General features: G+C 41.7%; 1 protein-coding gene and 1 long non-coding RNA gene across 3 annotated transcripts; one reads left to right on the forward strand and one right to left on the reverse strand.

Annotated features, from left to right (window-relative positions):
• The first annotated feature begins 1549 nt into the window (after nucleotides 1-1549).
• Nucleotides 1550-24870, forward strand: LOC134078805 (uncharacterized). Of its 2 annotated transcripts, none has more exons than XM_062534957.1 (2): nucleotides 1550-1612; nucleotides 22899-24870. In XM_062534957.1, the coding sequence occupies exons 1-2, from the start codon at nucleotides 1600-1602 to the stop codon at nucleotides 23585-23587; spliced, it is 702 nt and encodes a 233-aa protein (XP_062390941.1). In that variant the 5' UTR covers nucleotides 1550-1599; the 3' UTR covers nucleotides 23588-24870. The 2 variants fall into 2 exon arrangements, 1 of the variants encoding a protein (XP_062390941.1); XR_009938866.1 differs by lacking the exon at nucleotides 1550-1612 and adding an exon at nucleotides 18677-22090.
• Nucleotides 8657-11756, reverse strand: LOC134077878 (uncharacterized). Its single transcript, XR_009938777.1, has 6 exons — nucleotides 11508-11756; nucleotides 10276-10345; nucleotides 10086-10155; nucleotides 9903-9972; nucleotides 9460-9499; nucleotides 8657-8876 (listed from the first exon to the last, which is right to left on the reverse strand). It is a non-coding gene; the product is annotated as an uncharacterized LOC134077878 (long non-coding RNA).

The following is a 24870-nucleotide window of genomic DNA, read 5'->3' on the forward strand; positions in this document are numbered from 1 at the left end:
GCGACTAGCATCGCTAGTTGGTTTTAACTTTACCGAGGCTGTTTATACTGAATTGCAACTGCTGTTATGAAGACAGTTTGGAGCCTGGCAGACGTGAAGGCAGTGAAAGGTAATGAAATGCATGGTCCAAGTAGCCTGGGAAGCCGTCTAGTTATGAGGGTAGGTTACCTAACTGCAGTTCAAATGCTAATCGCGACTAGCATCGCTAGTTGGTTTTAACTTTACCGAGGCTGTTTATACTGAATTGCAACTGCTGTTATGAAGACAGTTTGGAGCCTGGCAGACGTGAAGGCAGTGAAAGGTAATTAAATGCATGGTCCAAGTAGCCTGGAAAGCCAAACTATGTTAACTGTAGCCTAAGTTTAATATGGAACGAGTACCTGTTGCTGATATCATTTCGCAACTCATCGAGCTAGCAAGTCAAGCTAGTCTACATCAGGCAGTGCATAGATAATATTATTACACTTTTTTACAGTCAATGAAGCACCAAGTGAAAGTCAATGTTTGCTTTATATCCAGTGGCAGTGGTGCTGATGTCGTTTGAATAAGTACAGTAAACTTAGTCAGAAGATCTAAAAATATTTGCATTCATGCTAGCTGTATGGTCTATGTGCCACCTATGAATCCCCCTGTTGCAAGCTGCTGCCAAGTAGGCTGGTCATGTCTAAAGCGTGATTATTTTCAATAACTACTCCTCCTGATTGATTGTCATTGACACCGTCAGGGTATGGCTTACCAAGACAGGGAGAAAGTAAGCTGTGTATGGTAGTGATGGATTTTATCGTTCGCGGTGATGACACAGTTCGCGTCGTTCAGTTCGCCAAGATGATTCGTTCTTATAGGTCGTTCGTACGTTCGTTCAGTTGTATTTCCGGTATAATGTAATTCAGCGGTGAATCATGGAATGCACAGTTCAGCTCCTCCTTCACAAACGATCGTACAAACGGTCAGCAGTTAAAGGCAAATATATTATGTGTACTCTTTGACAACACAACAGCCTAGCACTGCTGTATTCGCCTTGACATTAAATTGACACATTGAAGGTTGGCTGGATAATGTAGGCTAGACTATGGCTAGATCAGCTATTCTTTTAAAAAAACGTTTTAATTCATAAATAAACAATCCAATAGTCAGACAAGTAAATTTAAAGGCATGGCAGAACGATTATATTATAAACGGTTTCAAGTCCCCATTTAGGTTACAGAGCCATAAAAAGAGCTGCTGTACAGCCAACAAGGCAAGAACGAGTGACTGACTGAACGAGAGACCTTGCCTGCTGCAAGCTAGCGAGCTATGAACGAGGAGAAATGCTGATTCGCGAACGAGATGAATGACGAACGTTAGTAGCTCTTGTTTTGACATACACGTGGGCACTGTTGATTAAAAGTGCACATATGAAGTTGTAGCTATTTGTATGGTTTTGAACTACCATGACCATACAATCCACCACTAATATCAAAGATCCTTCATTACCACACGTTAACACTCTGCTAATATGTAGCTGGCAAGAACGAGTGACTGACTGAACGAGAGACCTGTACCTTGCCTGCTGCAAGCTAGCGAGCTATGAAGGAGGAGAAATGCTGATTCGCGAACGAGATGAACGATGAACGTTAGTAGCTCATGTTTTGACATACACGTGGTCACTGTTTATTAAAAGTGCACATATGAAGCTGTAGCTATTTGTATGGTTTTGAACTACCATGGACATGTACAATCCACCACTAATATCAAAGATCCTTCATTACCACACGTTAACACTCTGCTAATATGTAGCTAGCAACCAAGTTTCTGCCACTCGTGAAATACATTTGTTTTCTTTCATGGAAACGGTTGCTATGCTTTCCTGCCTCTCATTGGCTAATTCGATGAGAACGTCTTAGAATCAGTACAGATAACGTTTATGATTGGTTTGGCACAGCAGCAGTAGGTTGATGTGGACACGGCAACGAAGGGACGAACGAAGGGACGAACGAAGAAAAACTGTAACGTGAACTAGTTCAGGTCGTTCTTTTTAAAGACCCGTTCGATAGAACTGATTCGTTCGCGACCGACACACCACTAGTGTATGGCAGGTGCGTGTGGTAGGCTAGGCAAGGCAGTGCTATTCCATGTGAACTGCAGTGGTGGACTGCGTGATCGCTGGTCAGGCCACCCCCAACCAGCAAAATGTGACGTGATATATATCTATATGTCTATATACTGTATCTATCTAGGATATCTGTATCTATGTATCTATCTATAATCTGCACTTTTTACTGCTGAACAGTGTCTTGCCCGTTTCTCTTTACTCCTCTCTCATGTCAATCTCAAGGGGGCTTGTTCGGTGGTCCCCAACGTGACGCAATAGAGTACATTGAGGGGGAAAGAAGAATCATTGCAAACCTCAAATCATTGCAACATCAAATAGGCCTACAATGGATAACAGTTTAGATGAGTAGTACCTAATGCAAATTTGTTTAATAATGCAAACCTTGCAATACGGCCTTTAACATATGTGATATTTTGGATACCCATTTCATTGCAGAGGATAGGGTAATTGTGTTTGAAGGGGACGTGACTTAACATAGGCTATAATTAACTATTTTTACGACTTGATTCAAAGCAAGGTCGGGGGCATATATTTTTTTTTTTACAGTTAAGAGTTTTCCGACACTCAATGTGTCGCTACCATGGCAGGATTTTTCTGCTTGGCTTTCGTTATGAAGCTTGACTTGACCTGTCATCGATGCTGCCCCGTCAGTGCAAACTACGCATATCCCTGCTAACTTAACTGGAAAGCTATACTGGACGCGTAACTGAAGCGTTCCGTTCGCGACGCGTACAATTCATTTTAGATGACTGGTCCATCTCCCACATCTGTTATAGCTACTTTAATAGTGGAAGCTAATTCAACACTTCAGTTCTGCACCGGATGTAGCTCCCCTGTACGCTCATGATTTGTAAAGCAGGCAACAATTCTGTTACCCTGAACATCTCATCTCCGGTAGCATTGTCCAGTTCTTTGCCAAATAAAATGATCTGAAATCTCATCATCCACGTATCTCACGTTAGCGATCAACTGGCAAGGCCAACTGGTCAGTGGAGTTTTTCCATTTCTTATGCAGCATCTGGCCCTAGCATCACTTTAACCATTTGCAGGCTAGAATGAGCGACTCTGTTAAATTGTGTGGCTTTTTTAAATTTAGCAAACAAATCTGAAAAACGAGCCACACGCACGATAGAAAGCATAGCATTCAGTGTCTTTGTTCTGGTACAGCACATTCCGAGGTTCATGTGGAAGCGAATGCACTCTCTTTAAAAACATATCCATTGCGTGCACCTGCATTCTGCCGTCTGCTGTCAATACAGAACAACAAACAAACAAACTTAATGTTAACGAAGTTGTTAACATTACGCCCTGAAGTAAAGTAAACTGTAGCCTATTGTTGTTTGTGCTGCAAAGAAAACTTGAATTGATATAATTGCAATATAATTATTATGGCCAAATTTTTTTTTATGAAATGATATATCAAAGCAGGTAGAAGTAACTGTAGTCACTTGACATTTCTGAGGATTTACATATTTCCATCAGGGCAGTGGTATAGAAATTCTTCAGTGGAGGGACCACACTAGTTAATCACGCCATCAACACCTTCTTACCTTTTCTTCTGTTATTACTATTCTTTAACTTTATGGTAGAAAGTGAGTCCAGCAAATTGAGAACCTAGGATCCTGTTTATGTTTATGAATGTGACTCCAGTATATGTTGAGACATAAGAGTGGAAAAGGGGGTTACATTTATATAATGCAAATGATTATGTTAACAATGTCATCGAATATGTTGTACAAACAAGAAGAGCGAAATGGTAAACTTTTAAGAAATCATCCACATCATAGTATGATGCTGTGTGGGGTTATGGACTTGACAGTTTTGCATGGAATTGCCCATGCAGTATATACATATTTAAGCAATATAGCACGAGTGGGAGTGGGTTGTTGCTAGATATTCCCACGGGTGTTGTTCGGCCGTAGCCTCCGGCCTCGAGGCTACGGCCGAACAACACCCGTGGGAATATCCAACAACAACCCACGATCACGAGTGCTATATTGCTTTTATACAACAATTCTACCACTTCTTTTTTGCGCTAATTTCCCATTATCATGTAAACGTTTAAATCGCTAAAACTGTCTTGTTTGTAGAACTAACTTCTCCTCCGCCACAAATTTCTACTTCATGCAGGACAAACTGCCGTTACTAGTTCTAAATGGATGGTTGCTATGGCCAAAGGCCAGTCGTTAGTTCTAAAAGCACGTTGCTATGGCCAAAAGCCAGTCGTTAGTTCTATCTCTCCCGTTGTCAAGCAATGTAGAATCTAGCCTAATAAACGTTAGCTCGCATTGCGTCTGGTTAGGACATGCTTTTAGCTTTGAAACATCACTATTTTACTTAGCCTACATGCCATCCAACTAGCTAATATCCACCTCCGTCATATTCTATGTTCTGAGCGTCTGTATTTCAGCTTGGATGCAACGTGACAGTTCGGTTTACACTTGACAATTTGACATTGTATCGCGGAGTGATTTATTATTAGCTGTGAAAAGTCAGAGTGGATTATCGTGGGATATCTCAACTCATGGAACGTCTCTCGGCCAATCAGAAACAAAGAAACCGCTTCATAGAACCCAATTGTTGTATAATAAGATTTGACACATTGCAGTTTTTTAATGGTGGGGTTATTTATAAATCAAAGAATTGTGGGTAGATGTGGGTGAACTGTGCAACATGCAGTTTGTGGACATGAGGCAGACGTAACAGACAGATATTTGTGTTTGAGGGGGTGATGTGTATGTGTGTGTGTAAGTGTGTGTGTGTGTGTGTGTTTATGTGAAAGTCTTCGTTGCTGGTCAACTCAGCGACATGCAGTTTGTGGACAAGAGGCAGATGTAACGGACTGACGTTTCTGTTTGAAAGAGTTGTTTGTGTGTGTGTGTGTGTGTGTGTCTTTGTTGCCGGTGTACAGTATTTCTGAATATGAATGCTGTCTGGACAGGAAATGGCACAGCTTTTATCACATGCAACCAATCCAAAATCGATTTCATATTCAGAAACGTTAACCAGTAACAGCCTGGTTGCTTTGACATATCAAAACCAAATTTTATCCTATTACATCATTTGAACAGGTGAGGAGTCCTGTTTATTTTACCATCCATTTGAGGCTATAACACATTGCAACTTATTCAACAGTGAGTAAACTGCGGATGTTCCCGCATAACAGAATAGCTATAACATTAGGCTACTCGTATTTGTTCTAGAAACATGCCTAGTTCCTTAGGCTCCCCCCTTCCTTCAGTGGTTACGTGTTTCATGCTGGCTACACGTGAACAACTCATACTTAATTCAACACAAGGTCTACAGACCTTAGAGGTGTACATTTCATTTTCATACATCAAAGCGTTAGCCCTTGACAGCCAATCAAATTCTATGTTGAAGCGTCCAAACAGGAAGTGAGGTCAAATCTCGGAGACGCTTTGAGGTATTGAGACCATATTTGGCGGCATGATTTTGGACACCATCCAAAGTAGCCTCAGTAAATGTGTTGTAATTTGGCCACTAGGGGGCGCCGCAATTAGCAAAAATGCATTTTGGCTCATATCTCTTTACGTCTTTGGGATGACATCTACATTTTTACATTGGAGGTGCTCTGGGCCATACCACTGATGAATCTAGGCAACTTGTCAGGTCAGTGTAAGAATTCGGCAATCGAGGGCAACGCCGCCAAACTCGAAGCAGCTTCGCGTCTTGGCCAAACTTTGGCGCTTTGACCTGAGGACAAGCGGTCGTGTCTCCTACCGGGCGCTGTCGTGGCGCGTCTGAGCAAGCACACTTCGCACTTTCCCACCGGGAAATGCATTCTAGTTATTATTATCAAATTTATTTATCTTGCAGAACATTTTTGTCTCCCTATCTTGTCCTAGGGATTTGGAGCTAGAGACGCCGTTCCACTTCTCACGCGTGCGTCCTGATGCGAGGATGGTGGCTTGTATAAAGCTTTTCGATACGCCTTGTCGTTCTCCCGTTATTCCAGTTTTTCCGGTCGATTTTTCCCCATAGGAATGAATGGAAAAGCGACTTTTGAGCGCTGATGCCCACACATTTTTCCACCTGTAGCCCAAACCGTAAGACATGAAGTCATGAAATTTGGTATGCTGATAGAGGAGACTACCCTGATTGACACCATCAGGTGTCATGCTCGCCACTCTCACGCTCTAGCGCCACCAACTGGTCAAAGATGGAAAACATGTTCATGCCCGTAACTTTTGATCCGTATGGCCGATATTGATAAAACTTATACCATTGGAATCCTCTGACTCAGCTGATTCCAACGCACCATGTGATGTAATTTTCCGCCATGATGGATTTTCCGCCATTTTGAATTTTGTTAAAAGTCAAAGTAAAGCTACCCTGGCCGCATAGTTTATCCGATCGTCATGAAACTTGGCACGCGTGATCTACAGACCAAGGTGGATCAACCGCCTTGATTTCGTCTTCATACGTCCAAGCGTTCGCCTGTGATAACCAATTAAATTCAGCGAGCGAAGCCGCCAAACAGGAAGTGCGCCTATCTTGGATATGCTGTGACGTATGAAAGCCATATTTGGTGGGATGACTTGAGACCCCATTCAAAGCACCCCCAATAAATTTGGTGTTATTTGGTCAGTCGATGGCTCTATAATTAGCAAAAACGTGAGTGTTGGTGAATGTATACTATTAATCGGAATAGCTCATCTTAAATTGCTTTAGGTCATGCCAAAAGGACATTTCAGAGTGATTTAAGATACAATGTTGATATTTTTTTAAAAAAAACTATTTATTGCCATTCTTGTAAAAGGTACTAATGTGTACGCCACAGCACAGCATTGTTCCAAGTCTGACGCATACAGTTCAACAACATCATGATTTCAAACTCAATATTACTCAATCCTCGATTGACTGACAGGGATTGTCCGCAACGGTACACCAATGGTGTAATTCTGGGTTTGTCCACATCGTTGTCTCACCTTGAAACTGGGTAGTTCTTAGAGATGCCATGGTCCCGAGGGACAAGTACGGACTTACTCGCTGTTAAATATAATGTGTGTTCAGTTGTTATATATAGTAGACAATCACACGATGTTTCTCAGTGACGGTGTGTTTTGGATCATTTGTATTGACCTGAGCATTCTGGGTATTTCACTCAGAGGATCATATGACACCCCCACAAAGCAGGCGAAATACCGGAAGTAGAGTGGTGTGCGTGAGGCAACGAGGATTTTAATTAGAATGTAGTCCTATGGAAATCGCAGTTACACTTTCAACAGTAAGTGTGTTTAGACTTCGAATTTCGTCACATAATTTATATCATAGCCACCTAAGAGTTTACCAAAGATAACGTCGTTGTCCATTTCAATTTAATAAATGTTTCTGAATTTGGGGAGGTCTCCTTATGGAGGTTATGGGGTTATGTTTTCCATGTATTCCTGTAGGAAAAGGTTGTGGCTTACACTTTCATAAAGTTTGTATATTTACACTTCAAATTTCGTTACACCATTTATATCATAGCCACCCTAAGGTTTAACAAAAATAACAACGTAGTCCAATGTTATTTTAATGCATTTTTCGGAATTTGAGAGGTCTAGTTATGAGGGTAGGTTAGCTAACTGCAGTTCAAATGCTAATCGCGACTAGCATCGCTAGTTGGTTTTAACTTTACCGAGGCTGTTTATACTGAATTGCAACTGCTGTTATGAAGACAGTTTGGAGCCTGGCAGACGTGAAGGCAGTGAAAGGTAATGAAATGCATGGTCCAAGTAGCCTGGGAAGCCGTCTAGTTATGAGGGTAGGTTCCCAGACAGCAAACTGACTCCGTAGCGGATCCGCCGCTGAGGTACCGCGACTTCCGGAACGGATCCGCGAAACGGGTCCGAAACTGCGTCCACTTGCACACCGCGGCGTGTCCGAAACGGTTACGCATCACGGGTCCGACCAGACTCCGTGGCGGACTCTATCCGCATCCGCGCTTGAACCAGCTTATCCGCTATGGGTCCGTTTCGAACCCGCGAAATGGACGTGCATCCGCAGCGGAGTCATTTCGGACCCGTGAATTAAACAGCGCATCCGCCGCGGATTCATTTCGGAGGCGTTTATCATCCTCCCGGATCCGTTTAGGACCCGTTCATGAATCAGTTCATCTGGCCTATATCCCTGCTGATTTATCTTATTATGGCCAAAACTATACTACAGAAATACACTGTATAGCCTAATCTAACTTGCCAACATATCACTAGGCTACATAAAGTAAGTTTTGTATCAACCATAATAATGATTAAGTCAAAATCTATCATATGAAGCACCTTGTGGTTTTACAGCCAAATACCTTCATTGTGTGAAACAGTACGCATTAGGATATGGGTTTTACAGTACATGAATTCAACTCTGCTACACTACAGCCTACAAGTTGTTAAATAAGTTACAAACTTTTAACTCCTTCATGCAATTCCTAGACAATAGTAGTTGAATAGTAGTTGAATAGTTGTCACCGGCACCTCAATGCTCAATGAAATAAGTCATCGTAGACAATACATACCTTAAACAGATAATAAAGTAAAATGAAATGCAACCATAAATAGTGTCAAACATTTTTATTATTATTTAATGAATATTTATGTTTCAAAACACAGATAACCTTCATACCAGACCATTGTTTTTCTTAGTTGGACATAACAGTAGCTTGATCTGTTTGGGTAGGAATGCTGATAGTTAAGACACCTCCTTGAGCTTTTCCTGTTTGCTGGGCTGGTTGAACTGCTGTACTGAATCAGAAGCCGCGGCACAGGGCATAACTCTCTCACAGCATCTGTAATCATACAAGCATAACAAAATGAGTTACGTTTTGGAAGCATATACAGTACATTACTACTTTTCAACTGAATGTCAGCAACATGAATATAAAGGTACCGCCACCAGCAGGCTGCTGTAATGGTGACACAATCCATCACCTGTAACTAGACAGCTACACTGGGTCCACAAGTGAAGCACTCTGTTCGCAGAGCATGAAAATAGTTTTAGAAGACGAGTCTAATTTTTTCAAACATACTGTACATGCCGCTATCACATCTAAAGAGTTCCATTGATTACAGTGTTGCAGCAGATGCTCTGCAAACGGAATGCTTCTGTTATGTGCACAGTGTAGTCTTCCAGTAAATATAATGAGAGTTTAAGACATGATGGCAAAGACCTGTTACTTGAAAATGTAAAAAGGCAACAGAAAAGTGGTTCACAGAGACAAATACTTGTTAGTTATACTACAGCATTTGCATGCACAGATTAAACAAAAATGATGCTGATTATAGAGCTTTGTAGGTAGTGGAAATTAGGAATTTATCAAAGTAGACTAAAAACATTTTTTATGTTGAAATGTATCTGCAATTCATCCTTACCTGGTAAAAGCAGTTGCAGAGGCCTTTAGTAATTTCTCTTCTGAAATAAAAAAAAATATGTACATTTTATTAGAGAGCTTTTTGAGGTAAACAGTGGATTTTATTACAGCAGAGAAAGGCATTTATGTATGTTGACATTTACCTTCAATTCATCCTGAACTGGTAACACCAGTTACAAAGGCATACAGTATGGTTATCTTATATGACTAATGTGTGGACCAAAAGTCAAATAAATGAAATGTAAAACTGTATAGCTTACTTTATTGGGTGGCAGGACAGGAGGAGAAAGGCTAGACCCCCAAACCAGGCTGGAGCCACTTGTGAATGGCCTGTAACACATAAATATGCATTACTTCTATCATCAGAAATAAATTGCCAAATAGTTATCATAACCACTAATACATCCAAGTCAAATAACTCAAATGTAAAACTGTATAGCTTACTTTATTGGGTGGCAGGACAGGATGAGAAAGGCTAGACCCCCAAACCAGGCTGGAGCCACTTGTGAATGGCCTGTAACACATAATATGCATTACTTCTATCATCAGAAATAAATTGCCAAATAGTTATCATAACCACTAATACATCCAAGTCAAATAACTCAAATGTAAAACTGTATAGCTTACTTTATTGGGTGGCAGGACAGGATGAGAAAGGCTAGACCCCCAAACCAGGCTGGAGCCACTTGTGAATGGCCTGTAACACATATACAAAAATATGCATTACTTCTATCTTCAGAAATAAATTGCCAAATAGTTATCATAACCACTTATACATCCAAGTCAAACAAATCAAATGTGAGGCTGTATAGCTTACTTTATTGGGTGGCAGGACATGATAAGAAAGGGTAGACCCCCAAACCAGACTGGAGCCACTTGTGAATGACCTGTAACACAGACACATAAATATGCATAACTGTTATCATCAGGGGGAAAAAGGAAAATATTTATTATTACCAATATTACACCCCATCAAAATAGCATTATATTGGGATCCAGAGAATATGGTGTTGATCAATTTAGCTCCTCTTCCCATATTCTAAACTTTGAAAAGAGTCTGGTCTGTGACAAAGCAAAGCAAGGATATGCATCAAGTCAAATACTGCCTCTAATGTGTTTCTCCTTTTCAGTCAAATCATGCTCCAAAAAACGTTCAGCATTAAATTACCTCATTGACGGCAGTTTCTTCATAAATGGCTTCGGGATTTGTGCCCTTATGTTTTATGAAAGTTAACGAGTAATCTCTACAATTCAATTGAAAAACTCACCAGGAAACACGCCTGAAAACCAGAAGTTTTAGATTGAATAGTAGGCCGGTTTCTCGCTAACGCGTGTACAAATGTAAAGGCACGAATGCCGAGGGTATTTCTTGCTGCCATTTACGAGTTCAAAAAGTTTTAAACAGGTCTGAGCATGCGCCTGACATGGCGCATAGCTTGCATTACTAGCAGCTAGTTGCTACTAGAACTATCGATACGTCGTTCATAATTTAAAATCACAAACGTTATCTTATCCAGGATAGGTAAACAATGTGAAATCAGCCTCCCTTCAAGAACGAAATAAGATGTAAACACATCTAGCAGCTAAGTCTTCTTAAAGACTCCCGAGTCCAACATCTAAGCTTCATTAGCTGCTAACGTTAACAAAAAATATTCATGTCAGTTTAACGTTATCGTTAGCCAACAAGCTAACGCTAGCTCACGCAAACCAACTTGTTGTTCACAGGCATATATGAAGTTAGCGTTCAACCAAATCAAGCTTCGCTCAATTTTAACTGAGTTTTGAGTTTAGCTTTGATTAAAAATGTAACAAAGCCCAAGTTGGACAAGATTTAGCCCTGTCGAAAGTGAGCTAAATTAGCTTGCGCAAGCTAGCTGCTAGACGTTAGCTGGTGTGTATCATCAGATGGCCAGTTCTGGATTATATCAGCAAATAACGGATTATATCAGCAAATAAAGCTAGATAAGTTGGTAACTTGTGTTATGGAAGTACGTTTTCACTGAATATACTAGGTAACTGCATAAATAAAGCATATAGAAGCATACTTACAGTGAGCCCGCAGACACCGCTATTTCGCCTCCGCACTCCATCAGCGAAAAAACTGAGGAAGGAAACCGTTAGCAGATTTGAAGGGCGCGTTCGATGTGCGCATCCGCAAAGGGTCCGGCGTGGATCCGCCGTATGAAGGCGCGTTAACGGAGGCGAAATGTGTTCTGTGCCCGTATCCAAAACGGAGGCTGACTGTCAGGCGGATGTGGCGGCTTGAGCGCGGGTCCGTTTTGGACTCCTTTGCTGTCTGGGTTACCTAACTGCAGTTCAAATGCTAATCGCGACTAGCATCGCTAGTTGGTTTTAACTTTACCGAGGCTGTTTATACTGAATTGCAACTGCTGTTATGAAGACAGTTTGGAGCCTGGCAGACGTGAAGGCAGTGAAAGGTAATTAAATGCATGGTCCAAGTAGCCTGGAAAGCCAAACTATGTTAACTGTAGCCTAAGTTTAATATGGAACGAGTACGTGTTGCTGATATCATTTCGCAACTCATCGAGCTAGCAAGTCAAGCTAGTCTACATCAGGCAGTGCATAGATAATATTATTACACTCTTTTACAGTCAATGAAGCACCAAGTGAAAGTCAATGTTTGCTTTATATCCAGTGGCAGTGGTGCTGATGTCGTTTGAATAAGTACAGTAAACTTAGTCAGAAGATCTAAAAATATTTGCATTCATGCTAGCTGTATGGTCTATGTGCCACCTATGAATCCCCCTGTTGCAAGCTGCTGCCAAGTAGGCTGGTCATGTCTAAAGCGTGATTATTTTCAATAACTACTCCTCCTGATTGATTGTCATTGACACCGTCAGGGTATGGCTTACCAAGACAGGGAGAAAGTAAAGCCTACCTTACATTGCCAGACTTTGCAAAGATTTGGAAAAGATTTTTGAAAAACTACAGTCTCAGACCCTCTCACATCTAAAGACAATTCATTGAGTTTTTAGTCACAGGCTAGTCTCAGATTAGGATTTTGCAAAGACTGTGGGTCACTATTTACAAGACTGCTGCTAGATTCCCTCAAATTATTTCCATCGTGCAATAGGCTACACGTCATCATTCACAGGAAATCACATGATAGTCTACTCATATCAAAGTATTTTTTTCGCGTTTCTGCAGCATTGTTTGATGTGTGACATCACTAACAGATAGCCTATAGAGTTGTTCTGTCACGTAGAACAGCCGACTAATAAATTATAAGAAATGAAATAACAAATAATCATGGCTACAGCTGTCGCCTATTTTGCCCCTTCCTGTTTCATGTTCGCGCAAGGTTACTATTGGTTTTTAATGTTCACGTCACTATTTGCATGAGCCACGACTGAAAAGACTTCCGATAATATCAAACATGTTTGATATTGTCGTAACGGCAAAACTAGAAAAAGACTGCCTCCGACGGACTTAAAACCGCTAAAATTGGCACCTTACACTAAACGATTTAGATGACGTGAGCGCGCTGCGATTTCAGTACAACTCCCAAGATTTCCGCCCGATTTTGGAAATTTAGTCGCCGACTGTTAAAACAGACCAAAATCGTGCAATGTAAGCCAGCCTTAAGCTGTGTATGGCAGGTGCGTGTGGTAGGCTAGGCAAGGCAGTGCTATTCCATTTAAACTGCAGTGGTGGACTGCGTGATCGCTGGTCAGGCCACCCCCAACCAGCAAAATGTGACGTGATATATATCTATATGTCTATATACTGTATCTATCTAGGATATCTGTATATATCTATGTATCTATCTATAATCTGCACTTTTTACTGCTGAACAGTGTCTTGCCCGTTTCTCTTTACTCCTCTCTCATGTCAATCTCAAGGGGGCTTGTTCAGTGGTCCCCAACGTGACGCAATAGAGTACATTGAGGGGGAAAGATATGGAGTGAGATAGCTGTCAATATATTCGTGTCCACAGATTTGATACTCGTGCGTATTTGCCTGTAGTTGTGCATAAAATAAATATGTGTGAATTCTCGAGTGAGTCCAGTCGTGCATAAAATATATTAATATGAATTCAAAAATTACAAGTACGAAATCAAATGTTACAGGTAGGCTTTCATTTATGAGTACGACTTCGCACAAGTGACTGAACTGTCAAAATACGTCATCGCTGCATTCAGAGGCATTACTTGTTGAGAAAAGAAACATAGATCGAGATCATGACTGCGCATGCGCTGAATATAACGCCATCTGGGGGCAGCGGGCATTGTTTCTTTTACTATGGCAGCGGTACCGCAGCCATGACCGCAGCTTGCAGCAGTTGACAAGCAGTGCTAACGTTTATGATAGATACCAGTGGAGTTGAACAAATCGTCTTTTTACCCCCTTCGTTTTATTGTCTGGAAGAACCGGTTCGGCTGTTATAACAGCAGTGGGGAAATACTTTCTTAGAATGATGATGATGGACAGTGGGGCTCGAGAAAGCCCCCTGATCAAAGTGGGGAATGAAAGAAAAAGTTTGAGACCCACTGCAGGCTAGCGCCCCAAAATAATTAACTAGGCTATTGCTCTTCCACTTGTTTAATTTTTTGGTTAGAAAACAAGCATCCCAAATCAAATCAGGAAATATTCTTGACTGATTGTCAATAGCAAAACAATTGTGAGTGACACATTAAAATTCTTATAGGCTAATGTATTTTTCACTGGCTATGGCTCCTAACTGATGCATGAGATAGACCTAAATATATGGATCGATAGATAGCCTACAGAACATCTATGATTCTGTAAATAGCTATATTGTATTGGATGTGAGTTGTATCGGTCTACAACACCAGTAAATGACATTGAGAAACCCATACTGGTATATTATATCCACCTGTGTAACAACCATAATAGCATATGTTGTGGTCTAGTGTGTCTGGCAAGGGGCCTGCACTTAAAGATTGTACTGATACCTTTTGCACCCATTTTTTTGGGTGGCCCTCAAAATCTATGATGTAGAGGTGAATGTCTGCAGAATACTGCAGACCACAACTACAGTTTTAAGGCAACGAAATACTGTGACAAACTGATCAGTGTAGGCCTATGCTTTGGATGGCAAAGACTCAAAATGTACACAGGCTTGGGCATGGACAGCTTTTGGCAACTTTTGTACGCCATTATTGTAATGATAAGTGAATGTGTAATGAGATTTACTCCCAACCAGAGGGGTGCTGTTCTGGTATAGCTACCTGTTAACTACAATGTGTGTGATACGGACATCAGTAGAGGAGATAGTGAAAAGTCATGCTACACTTGTATGCTGACCGAGTTTATTAAATGAAATAAGTTTCTTTATAAAGCCTTGTTACTTAGTACAGTATAACATTACAATTATGGCTTTTCACTCACAACTAAGGACCAGTTAGCTGTCCCTGAACAACTGTTTTTCTAATGAGGCTTCGTCTATACTTCCACACTGGGATCCGTTGATAAATCTATACTTACTGTTTAGTGTCTTTTTTACACATACTTCCACACAGGGATTTATTGATTAATCTGTGCCTACCTTTTGAACTGCTACTTTTTAGTGTACCTTTTTGGCCCTTCTATCCGCACAGAGAATTATATTTATATTTGAATCATTACTTTAAATTTGAGTCATTACGGTTGATATCCTGTCTAAATATTAGTAGCTGGGCTGGGCATGTTTGAACCTTTTTGTACATATGGCCAATCCAAACCTTTCTCATCTGTCGTCCCTCGTTGGTGGAACTCACTACCTGTTCCTACTAGAGCAGGGACATCCCTCGCCATCTTCAAAAATGTCTGAAAACCCAGGTCTTCAGAGAACATCTCCTCTGATAGCACTACCACAGACAATTTCACTCATCGATGCACTTACTGTACTACCTACTACACTCATTGATGCACTTAAATTGTCGTTAGAATTGCTCTTAAAAGCTTTAAATGATTCTACCACGTTGTAAGTCACGTTGGCTAAAACGCGTCAGCCAAATGTAATGTAATATGGTCTTATCATTTGCATTGTCATTTTGTAATAGTAATATAACAACAATTTGTATGTGATGCATGTATTGTAGAAATTAAATGAAGTGACTTTATCAAGTTCAAATAAACTGTAATTAATACATCAACAACTGTTCTTTATTCCATTGTGCACAAATTCCAAGCACATGATGTGTCCTCTTGTAAAGGCTGAGGACATCTTCTTTTGGGAGGTGCTCTTCCAGATGACAATGACCCCTGATAAAATACAACAAAAGAGAAAAGGAAATTACTTACATGTAGACTATAACTCAGCACAACAACAAATGTAACCCAAAAACAATCATGAACATTTTGCACAACATCTACATCAAATATCCAAGTGAGTTTTCAATGTGAGTGCTACCCAAAAACTGTTTATTACAATACTGAATCGGAGTAAAACACACTAAGATCTTTCCAAACAGTTGATGTTTTCATGGTTTACGTTACCAAAGAGGGAAAGCCATCTTGCTAGCTACTAGCATAGTGTCGCCTGCCCCCGACCTCCATCATAAGTTTTCTGTTTGTAATGTAGCCTAACCATGTTGATTAGATGGCCACCATGGCTGCCATAACGCAGAGCGTAGACAGTTAAAGCGAATAATTTTTCGATAGTGCCATTTAGTTGATGGAGATAAGTATTCTGGCGACTCCTGAGTTCCTAGCATACTAACTAAGTTGTGCTTCAACGTCACATACTTGGTGCCATGTCTTGAAACACCAACACAGATAGCGTTAAAGTTAGCTGATGTATCGCCATGGAAGACTAGACAACAGCATGCTAGTCATTGTGGCAACTGGCAAGATTTAAGATAAATACTGTTGAACAAAACTTACCGTGACATGTTTATTCTGAACGTCACTCCACTTCTGACGAACAGCTTGTTCTTCGATTCGCTGGGAAGCTGTAGCTGCTAGTGCTATAGCTAGTGTTTATGGTGTCAACACAGGGGCTGTGTAATAACGGCTGGTGAACTTATATATTTTCGTTCCATATCTCTATCTCCCCACTGCTGTTGTAACAGCCGACCACACAACAGGTTCTTCCCGACATCTTAAGCAAAAAAAAAAGACGATTTGGCTAGTCAACTGCAAGCTGCGCTCATGGCTGCGGCACCGCTGCCCCCAGATGGCGTTATCTTCAGCGCATGCGCAGTCTTGATCTCGATCTATGTTTCTTTTCTCAACAAGTAATGTCTCTGAATGCGGCGATGACGTATTTTGACAGTTCAGTCACTTGTGCGAAGTCGTACTCATAAATGAAAGCCTACCTGTAAAGTTTGATTTCGTACTTGTAATTTTTGAATTCGTATTTTCTTTCCCATCCGTATTCTGATGGATAAAATACACACAATATATTTTATGCACGACTGGACTCATTTGAGAACTCACAAATATGTATTTTATGCACGACTACAGACAATACGCACGTGCATCAAATCTATGACACGAATATTCTGACAGCTATCCCACTCCATAGAAAGAAGAATCATTGCAAACCTCAAATCATTGCAACATCAAATAGGCCTACAATGGATAACAGTTTAGATGAGTAGTACCTAATGCAAATTTGTTTAATAATGCAAACCTTGCAATACGGACTTTAACATATGTGATATTTTGGATACCCATTTCATTGCAGAGGATAGGGTAATTGTGTTTGAAGGGGACGTGACTTAACATAGGCTATAATTAACTATTTTTACGACTTGATTCAAAGCAAGGTCGGGGGTATATATTTTTTTTTACAGTTAAGAGTTTTCCGACACTCAATGTGTCGCTACCATGGCAGGATTTTTCTGCTTGGCTTTCGTTATGAAGCTTGACTTGACCTGTCATCGATGCTGCCCCGTCAGTGCAAACTACGCATATCCCTGCTAACTTAACTGGAAAGCTATACTGGACGCGTAACTGAAGCGTTCCGTTCGCGACGCGTACAATTCATTTTAGATGACTGGTCCATCTCCCACATCTGTTATAGCTACTTTAATAGTGGAAGCTAATTCAACACTTCAGTTCTGCACCGGATGTAGCTCCCCTGTACGCTCATGATTTGTAAAGCAGGCAACAATTCTGTTACCCTGAACATCTCATCTCCGGTAGCATTGTCCAGTTCTTTGCCAAATAAAATGATCTGAAATCTCATCATCCACGTATCTCACGTTAGCGATCAACTGGCAAGGCCAACTGGTCAGTGGAGTTTTTCCATTTCTTATGCAGCATCTGGCCCTAGCATCACTTTAACCATTTGCAGGCTAGAATGAGCGACTCTGTTAAATTGTGTGGCTTTTTTAAATTTAGCAAACAAATCTGAAAAACGAGCCACACGCACGATAGAAAGCATAGCATTCAGTGTCTTTGTTCTGGTGCAGCACATTCCGAGGTTCATGTGGAAGCGAATGCACTCTCTTTAAAAACATATCCATTGCGTGCACCTGCATTCTACCGTCTGCTGTCAATACAGAACAACAAACAAACAAACTTAATGTTAACGAAGTTGTTAACATTACGCCCTGAAGTAAAGTAAACTGTAGCCTATTGTTGTTTGTGCTGCAAAGAAAACTTGAATTGATATAATTGCAATATAATTATTATGGCCAATTTTTTTTTTTATGAAATGATATATCAAAGCAGGTAGAAGTAACTGTAGTCACTTGACATTTCTGAGGATTTACATATTTCCATCAGGGCAGTGGTATAGAAATTCTTCAGTGGAGGGACCACACTAGTTAATCACGCCATCAACACCTTCTTACCTTTTCTTCTGTTATTACTATTCTTTAACTTTATGGTAGAAAGTGAGTCCAGCAAATTGAGAACCTAGGATCCTGTTTATGTTTATGAATGTGACTCCAGTATACAGTATGTTGAGACATAAGAGTGGAAAAGGGGGTTACATTTATATAATGCAAATGATTATGTTAACAATGTCATCGAATATGTTGTACAAACAAGAAGAGCAAAATGGTAAACTTTTAAGAAATCATCATCCACATCATAGTATGATGCTGTGTGGGGTTATGGACTTGACAGTTTTGCATGGAATTGCCCATGCAGTATATACATATTTAAGCAATATAGCACGAGTGGGAGTGGGTTGTTGCTAGATATTCCCACGGGTGTTGTTCGGCCGTAGCCTCCGGCCTCGAGGCTACGGCCGAACAACACCCGTGGGAATATCCAACAACAACCCACGATCACGAGTGCTATATTGCTTTTATACAACAATTCTACCACTTCTTTTTTGCGCTAATTTCCCATTATCATGTAAACGTTTAAATCGCTAAAACTGTCTTGTTTGTAGAACTAACTTCTCTCCGCCACAAATTTCTACTTCATGCAGGACAAACTGCCGTTACTAGTTCTAAATGGATGGTTGCTATGGCCAAAGGCCAGTCGTTAGTTCTAAAAGCACGTTGCTATGGCCAAAAGCCAGTCGTTAGTTCTATCTCTCCCGTTGTCAAGCAATGTAGAATCTAGCCTAATAAACGTTAGCTCGCATTGCGTCTGGTTAGGACATGCTTTTAGCTTTGAAACATCACTATTTTACTTAGCCTACATGCCATCCAACTAGCTAATATCCACCTCCGTCATATTCTATGTTCTGAGCGTCTGTATTTCAGCTTGGATGCAACGTGACAGTTCGGTTTACACTTGACAATTTGACATTGTATCGCGGAGTGATTTATTATTAGCTGTGAAAAGTCAGAGTGGATTATCGTGGGATATCTCAACTCATGGAACGTCTCTCGGCCAATCAGAAACAAAGAAACCGCTTCATAGAACCCAATTGTTGTATAATAAGATTTGACACATTGCAGTTTTTTAATGGTGGGGTTATTTATAAATCAAAGAATTGTGGGTAGATGTGGGTGAACTGTGCAACATGCAGTTTGTGGACATGAGGCAGACGTAACAGACAGATATTTGTGTTTGAGGGGGTGATGTGTATGTGTGTGTGTAAGTGTGTGTGTGTGTGTGTGTTTATGTGAAAGTCTTCGTTGCTGGTCAACTCAGCGACATGCAGTTTGTGGACAAGAGGCAGATGTAACGGACTGACGTTTCTGTTTGAAAGAGTTGTTTGTGTGTGTGTGTGTGTGTGTGTCTTTGTTGCCGGTGTACAGTATTTCTGAATATGAATGCTGTCTGGACAGGAAATGGCACAGCTTTTATCACATGCAACCAATCCAAAATCGATTTCATATTCAGAAACGTTAACCAGTAACAGCCTGGTTGCTTTGACATATCAAAACCAAATTTTATCCTATTACATCATTTGAACAGGTGAGTCGTCCTGTTTATTTTACCATCCATTTAAGGCTATAACACATTGCAACTTATTCAACAGTGAGTAAACTGCGGATGTTCCCGCATAACAGAATAGCTATAACATTAGGCTTCTCGTATTTGTTCTAGAAACATGCCTAGTTCCTTAGGCTCCCTCCTTCCTTCAGTGGTTACGTGTTTCATGCTGGCTACACGACAACAACTCATACTTAATTCAACACAAGGTCTACAGACCTTAGAGGTGTACATTTCATTTTCATACATCAAAGCGTTAGCCCTTGACAGCCAATCAAATTCTATGTTGAAGCGTCCAAACAGGAAGTGAGGTCAAATCTTTGAGGTATTGAGACCATATTTGGCGGCATGATTTTGGACACCATCCAAAGTAGCCTCAGTAAATGTGTTGTAATTTGGCCACTAGGGGGCGCCGCAATTAGCAAAAATGCATTTTGGCTCATATCTCTTTACGTCTTTGGGATGACATCTACATTTTTACATTGGAGGTGCTCTGGGCCATACCACTGATGAATCTAGGCAACTTGTCAGGTCAGTGTAAGAATTCGGCAATCGAGGGCAACGCCGCCAAACTCGAAGCAGCTTCGCGTCTTGGCCAAAATTTGTCGCTTTGACCTGAGGACAAGCGGTCGTGTCTCCTACCGGGCGCTGTCGTGGCGCGTCTGAGCAAGCACACTTCGCACTTTCCCACCGGGAAATGCATTCTAGTTATCATTAGTGTGCTTGCAAAAGCACACTATTGTTCTTCCTATTATTAGTGTGCTTGCTGCAAGCAAAGCACACTATTGTTATCCGTGCGTTTCATATTATTTATCTTAAGTCCAACTTTTGTCTCCCTATCTTGTCCTAGGGATTTGGAGCTAGAGACGCCGTTCCACCTCTCACGCATGCGTCCTGATGCGAGGATGGTGGCTTGTATACAGCTTTTTGATACGCCTTGTCGTTCTCCCGTTATTCCAGTTTTTCCGGTCAATTTTTTCCCATAGGAATGAATGGAAAAGTGATTTTTGAGCGCTGATGCCCACACATTTTTCCACCTGTAGCCCAAACCGTAAGACATAAGGTCATGAAATTTGGTATGCTGATAGAGGAGACTACCTTGATTGACACCACCAGGTTTCATGCTCGCCACTCTCACGGTCTAGCGCCACCAACTGGTCAAAGTTGGAAAACGCGTTCATGCCCGTAACTTTTGATCCGTATGGCCGATTTTGATAACACTTATACCATTGGAATCCTCTGACTCAGCTGATTCCAACGCACTATATGACGTCATTTTCCGCCATGATGGATTTTCCTCCATTTTGAATTTTGTCCAAAGTCAAAGTAAAGCGACTCTGGCCGCATAGTTTATCCGATCGTCATGAAACTTGGCACGTGTGATCTACAGACCAAAGCGGATCAACTGCCTTGATTTCGCCTACATACGTCCAAGCGTTCGCCTGTGACAACCAATTAAATTCAGCGAGCGAAGCCGCCAAACAGGAAGTGTGCCTATCTTGGAAATGCTGTGACGTATGAAAGCCATATTTGGTGGGATGACTTGAGACCCCATCCAAAGCACCCTCAATAAATTTGGTGTTATTTGGTTTGTCGATGGCTCTATAATTAGCAAAAACGTGTGTGTTGGTGAATGTATACTATTATTCGGAATAGCTCATCTTAAATTGCTTAGGTCATGCAAAAATGACATTTCAGAGTAATTTAAGATACAATGTTGATATTTTTAAAAAAAAAATCAAATCAAGGCCATTCTTGTAAAACAATTTGATATATTTATCACAGCACTGTGGAGTTCTACCATATATTTTCATACTTTCATTATGGTATGACTGAAGACTCATACTTTCCAATCTTTCATTGGATGACAGAGATTTTCCACAACGGTATTATGTGAGAGTGGTTCTAGGGTGGTCCGCAACAGGGTGTCTCATCCTGAGACTAGGTAGATCTTAGCAATGCCATGGCCCCAAGGGACAAGTACGGACTTACGCGCTGTTAGAATATGGGTGTGTTCATTTGGTATATATACTAGACGATCACACGATGTTTCATACTGACGGTGTGTTTTGGATGATTTGTATTGACCTGAGCATTCTGGGTAAATCAATCCCAAAGCCGGCGAAATACCGGAAGTAGAGCTCTGTGCCAAGCAATGGTCTCTGTTTGCCAGCCAATCAGCAACTCGCGTTATCGACAGTTTATCGACAGTTCTCTGCTTCAGGCCAATCAGCAGCTTGAGTTTTCTGGGCCAATCAGCAGCTCGGATTATCTACAGTTTTTTTTAACTACGGCGGCAACGAGAGTGTTTTCACTGAGTGAGTAAAACTAAAATTAAGAAAATATTTTGAATGTATTTGCGCAACATTGTCACCCCAGAGCACTTTTTCAATGTACTAACATGGAATTTGTCTATGTAGGCCTATTACATAGACCTATTACGGTTTTGGTATTTGAAGATAGATAATTCGTTAGCTATTTATGCTAATTCGCGAATAACTAGCATTATCGAACGTCGACACGTCAGGCGTCCTGTTTACACATGTAAACTATATTTACCTTTCGAATTTCTACTCCAAACTGTAGTAATTACATCTACACACTCTAGGGAAGCTAGCCAAATAGTCTGATCAAAGATAAAATGCATTTTGAGAGCTCGCCAGCATGTAATGTAATGTAATGTAATGTAAGGCATTGCATTGGAAATGAATGGGGTTGTACATGATGCTACAGTGTAAACATGTGACGATCACTGAACACACACAACATATAATTATGAAAAGACCATACAGTTAGTATCTTTAGACCCTTAAGATTATAATATCACCACGTGAAATCAAAAGATAAAGTTGAAGTTTATGTTTTATGCATTAACAATAAGCCTGTTCTTTAATTGCTGTAAATGCATTAACCCTGGGCGTCATTATTTACCTGTTGTGTCACGTTATGTTAATTTGTTATGTTATTCACTATGTTTCAATAGTGAATGTGTAGTACTAGGATATCATTAGTCTTATGTGTGTTATTCCTGGTAATATTGCAATTATATGTAGTTTAACCTGTAATGCTCGCTCAATGTAGTGCACGTTTAATAGCCTACTGTGCTGTGTCATTTCACTGTGCTAGCTCCAGGCGTTGCAGCAGAGGGACGACCACTGGCACCAGCGGCGGCGGAAGCGGTGGCAGTGCCAGCGTCAGCGACAGCGCCGGGCCCAGCAGCAGCGGCGGTGGATCGTCCTCCGGCAGCAGCTACTGTGGTGCCTACAGGCCAGGTGCCGACAGCAGCAGCAAGGGTGGCCGTGACACTGGCAGCAGCACTGGCTGTGGCAGCATCGGTGCCTGTTCTGCCAGCGCCGTTACGGCTACTGGCGCCATTACCGCCTGCCCCCTCAGCTGCTGTCCTAGCCGTACCACCAACAGCTGCTGCAGCTGCAACAGGACCTTTTCGTGCTACACAGCCTCTCCTCCTGGACCTCTCAATGCCCCAGCAGACTGTGAGGGTGCTCCCCATCCCCCCCCCCAACGCTCCCTCGGACAACGCCAGCCCCACACGTCCTCCCTCTGCCGCTGGCCGCCGCACATCACGCCGGCCCTCAGGTGCCTGCACTGCAGCTGCTGGACAGGACAGCAAGGACAACAAGCAGTGCAGGCAGCACCTCCTGCTCAGCCTGTCTCTTCATACAAAACTGAATAGGCGAGGAGGAAGAGGGCTGAGCAGAGGGCAGCGGCACAGCCAGGGACAGTCACCGCTGCCCGGGCCGGCGTGCCACAAGTGCACAAGTGCAGAAAATGCGGCCTGCCTATGCTGTTGTTGATGGATGTGCTGTGAAAAAAAACACAGAATTGTATGCCATGTCTGTTCCTCCCTGACAGGTCGCTGTTCTAAACCAGGTTATTGGTGTTCTTCACCTGTGCTTTGACACCTTACACACCTACACCTTACACCTTGCACTGCCTATGCTGTCACCTGTGCTTTGACACCTTACATCGCCTATGCTGTCACCTGTGCATTGACACCTTACACTGCCTATGCTGTCACCTGTGCTTTGACACCTTACACTGCCTATGCTGTCACCTGTGCATTGACACTTACACTGCCTATGCTGTCACCTGTGCATTGACACCTTACACTGCCTATGTGCTGTTGTTGTTCTGCACCTGTGCTTTGACACCTTACACTGCCTATGCTGTCACCTGTGCATTGACACTTACACTGCCTATGCTGTCACCTGTGCATTGACACCTTACACTGCCTATGTGCTGTTGTTGTTCTGCACCTGTGCTTTGACACCTTACACTGCCTATGCTGTCACCTGTGCATTGACACTTACACTGCCTATGCTGTCACCTGTGCATTGACACCTTACACTGCCTATGCTGTTGTTGATGCATGTGCTGTAAAAAAAAACAGAATTGTATGCCATGTCTGTTCCTCCCTGACAGGTCGCTGTTCTAAACCAGGTTATCGGTGTTCTTCACCTGTGCTTTGACACCTTACACTGCCTATGCTGTCACCTGTGCTTTGACACCTTACACTGCCTATGCTGTCACCTGTGCTTTGACACCTTACACTGCCTATGCTGTCACCTGTGCATTGACACCTTACACTGCCTATGCTGTCACCTGTGCATTGACACCTTAAACTGCCTTTGCTGTCACCTGTGCATTGACACCTTACACTGCCTATGCTGTCACCTGTGCATTGACACCTTACACTGCCTATGCTGTCACCTGTGCATTGACACCTTACATTGCCTATGTTGTGATTGATGTGCTATGTAAAAAAAATAATAGTAATAATTCTATGTGATGTGTGTTCCCCCTGATGTGCTGTTCTTATTCTGCACCTGTGCTTTGACACCTTACACCCGTTCTTATTGATGTGTGTGCTGTGTAAAACTGGCCATGCACCCTTCCAGGGGCCAGTAGCAGATCCAGTACCAGTAGCATATCCAGCCGAGCCAGTGGCTGGGACCAGTTATTTCCAGGCCCAAGCTGTTGTTTGACCCCTTTTTACTGAGGATTCTATTTCATGGATCTTTATTATGCATTAATTCAGTCATATGACTTCATATTTCTAATAAATTGTGTTGTTATA

Source organism: Sardina pilchardus, chromosome 4 (assembly GCF_963854185.1).
Source record: "Sardina pilchardus chromosome 4, fSarPil1.1, whole genome shotgun sequence".
Taxonomy (NCBI): domain Eukaryota; kingdom Metazoa; phylum Chordata; class Actinopteri; order Clupeiformes; family Clupeidae; genus Sardina; species Sardina pilchardus.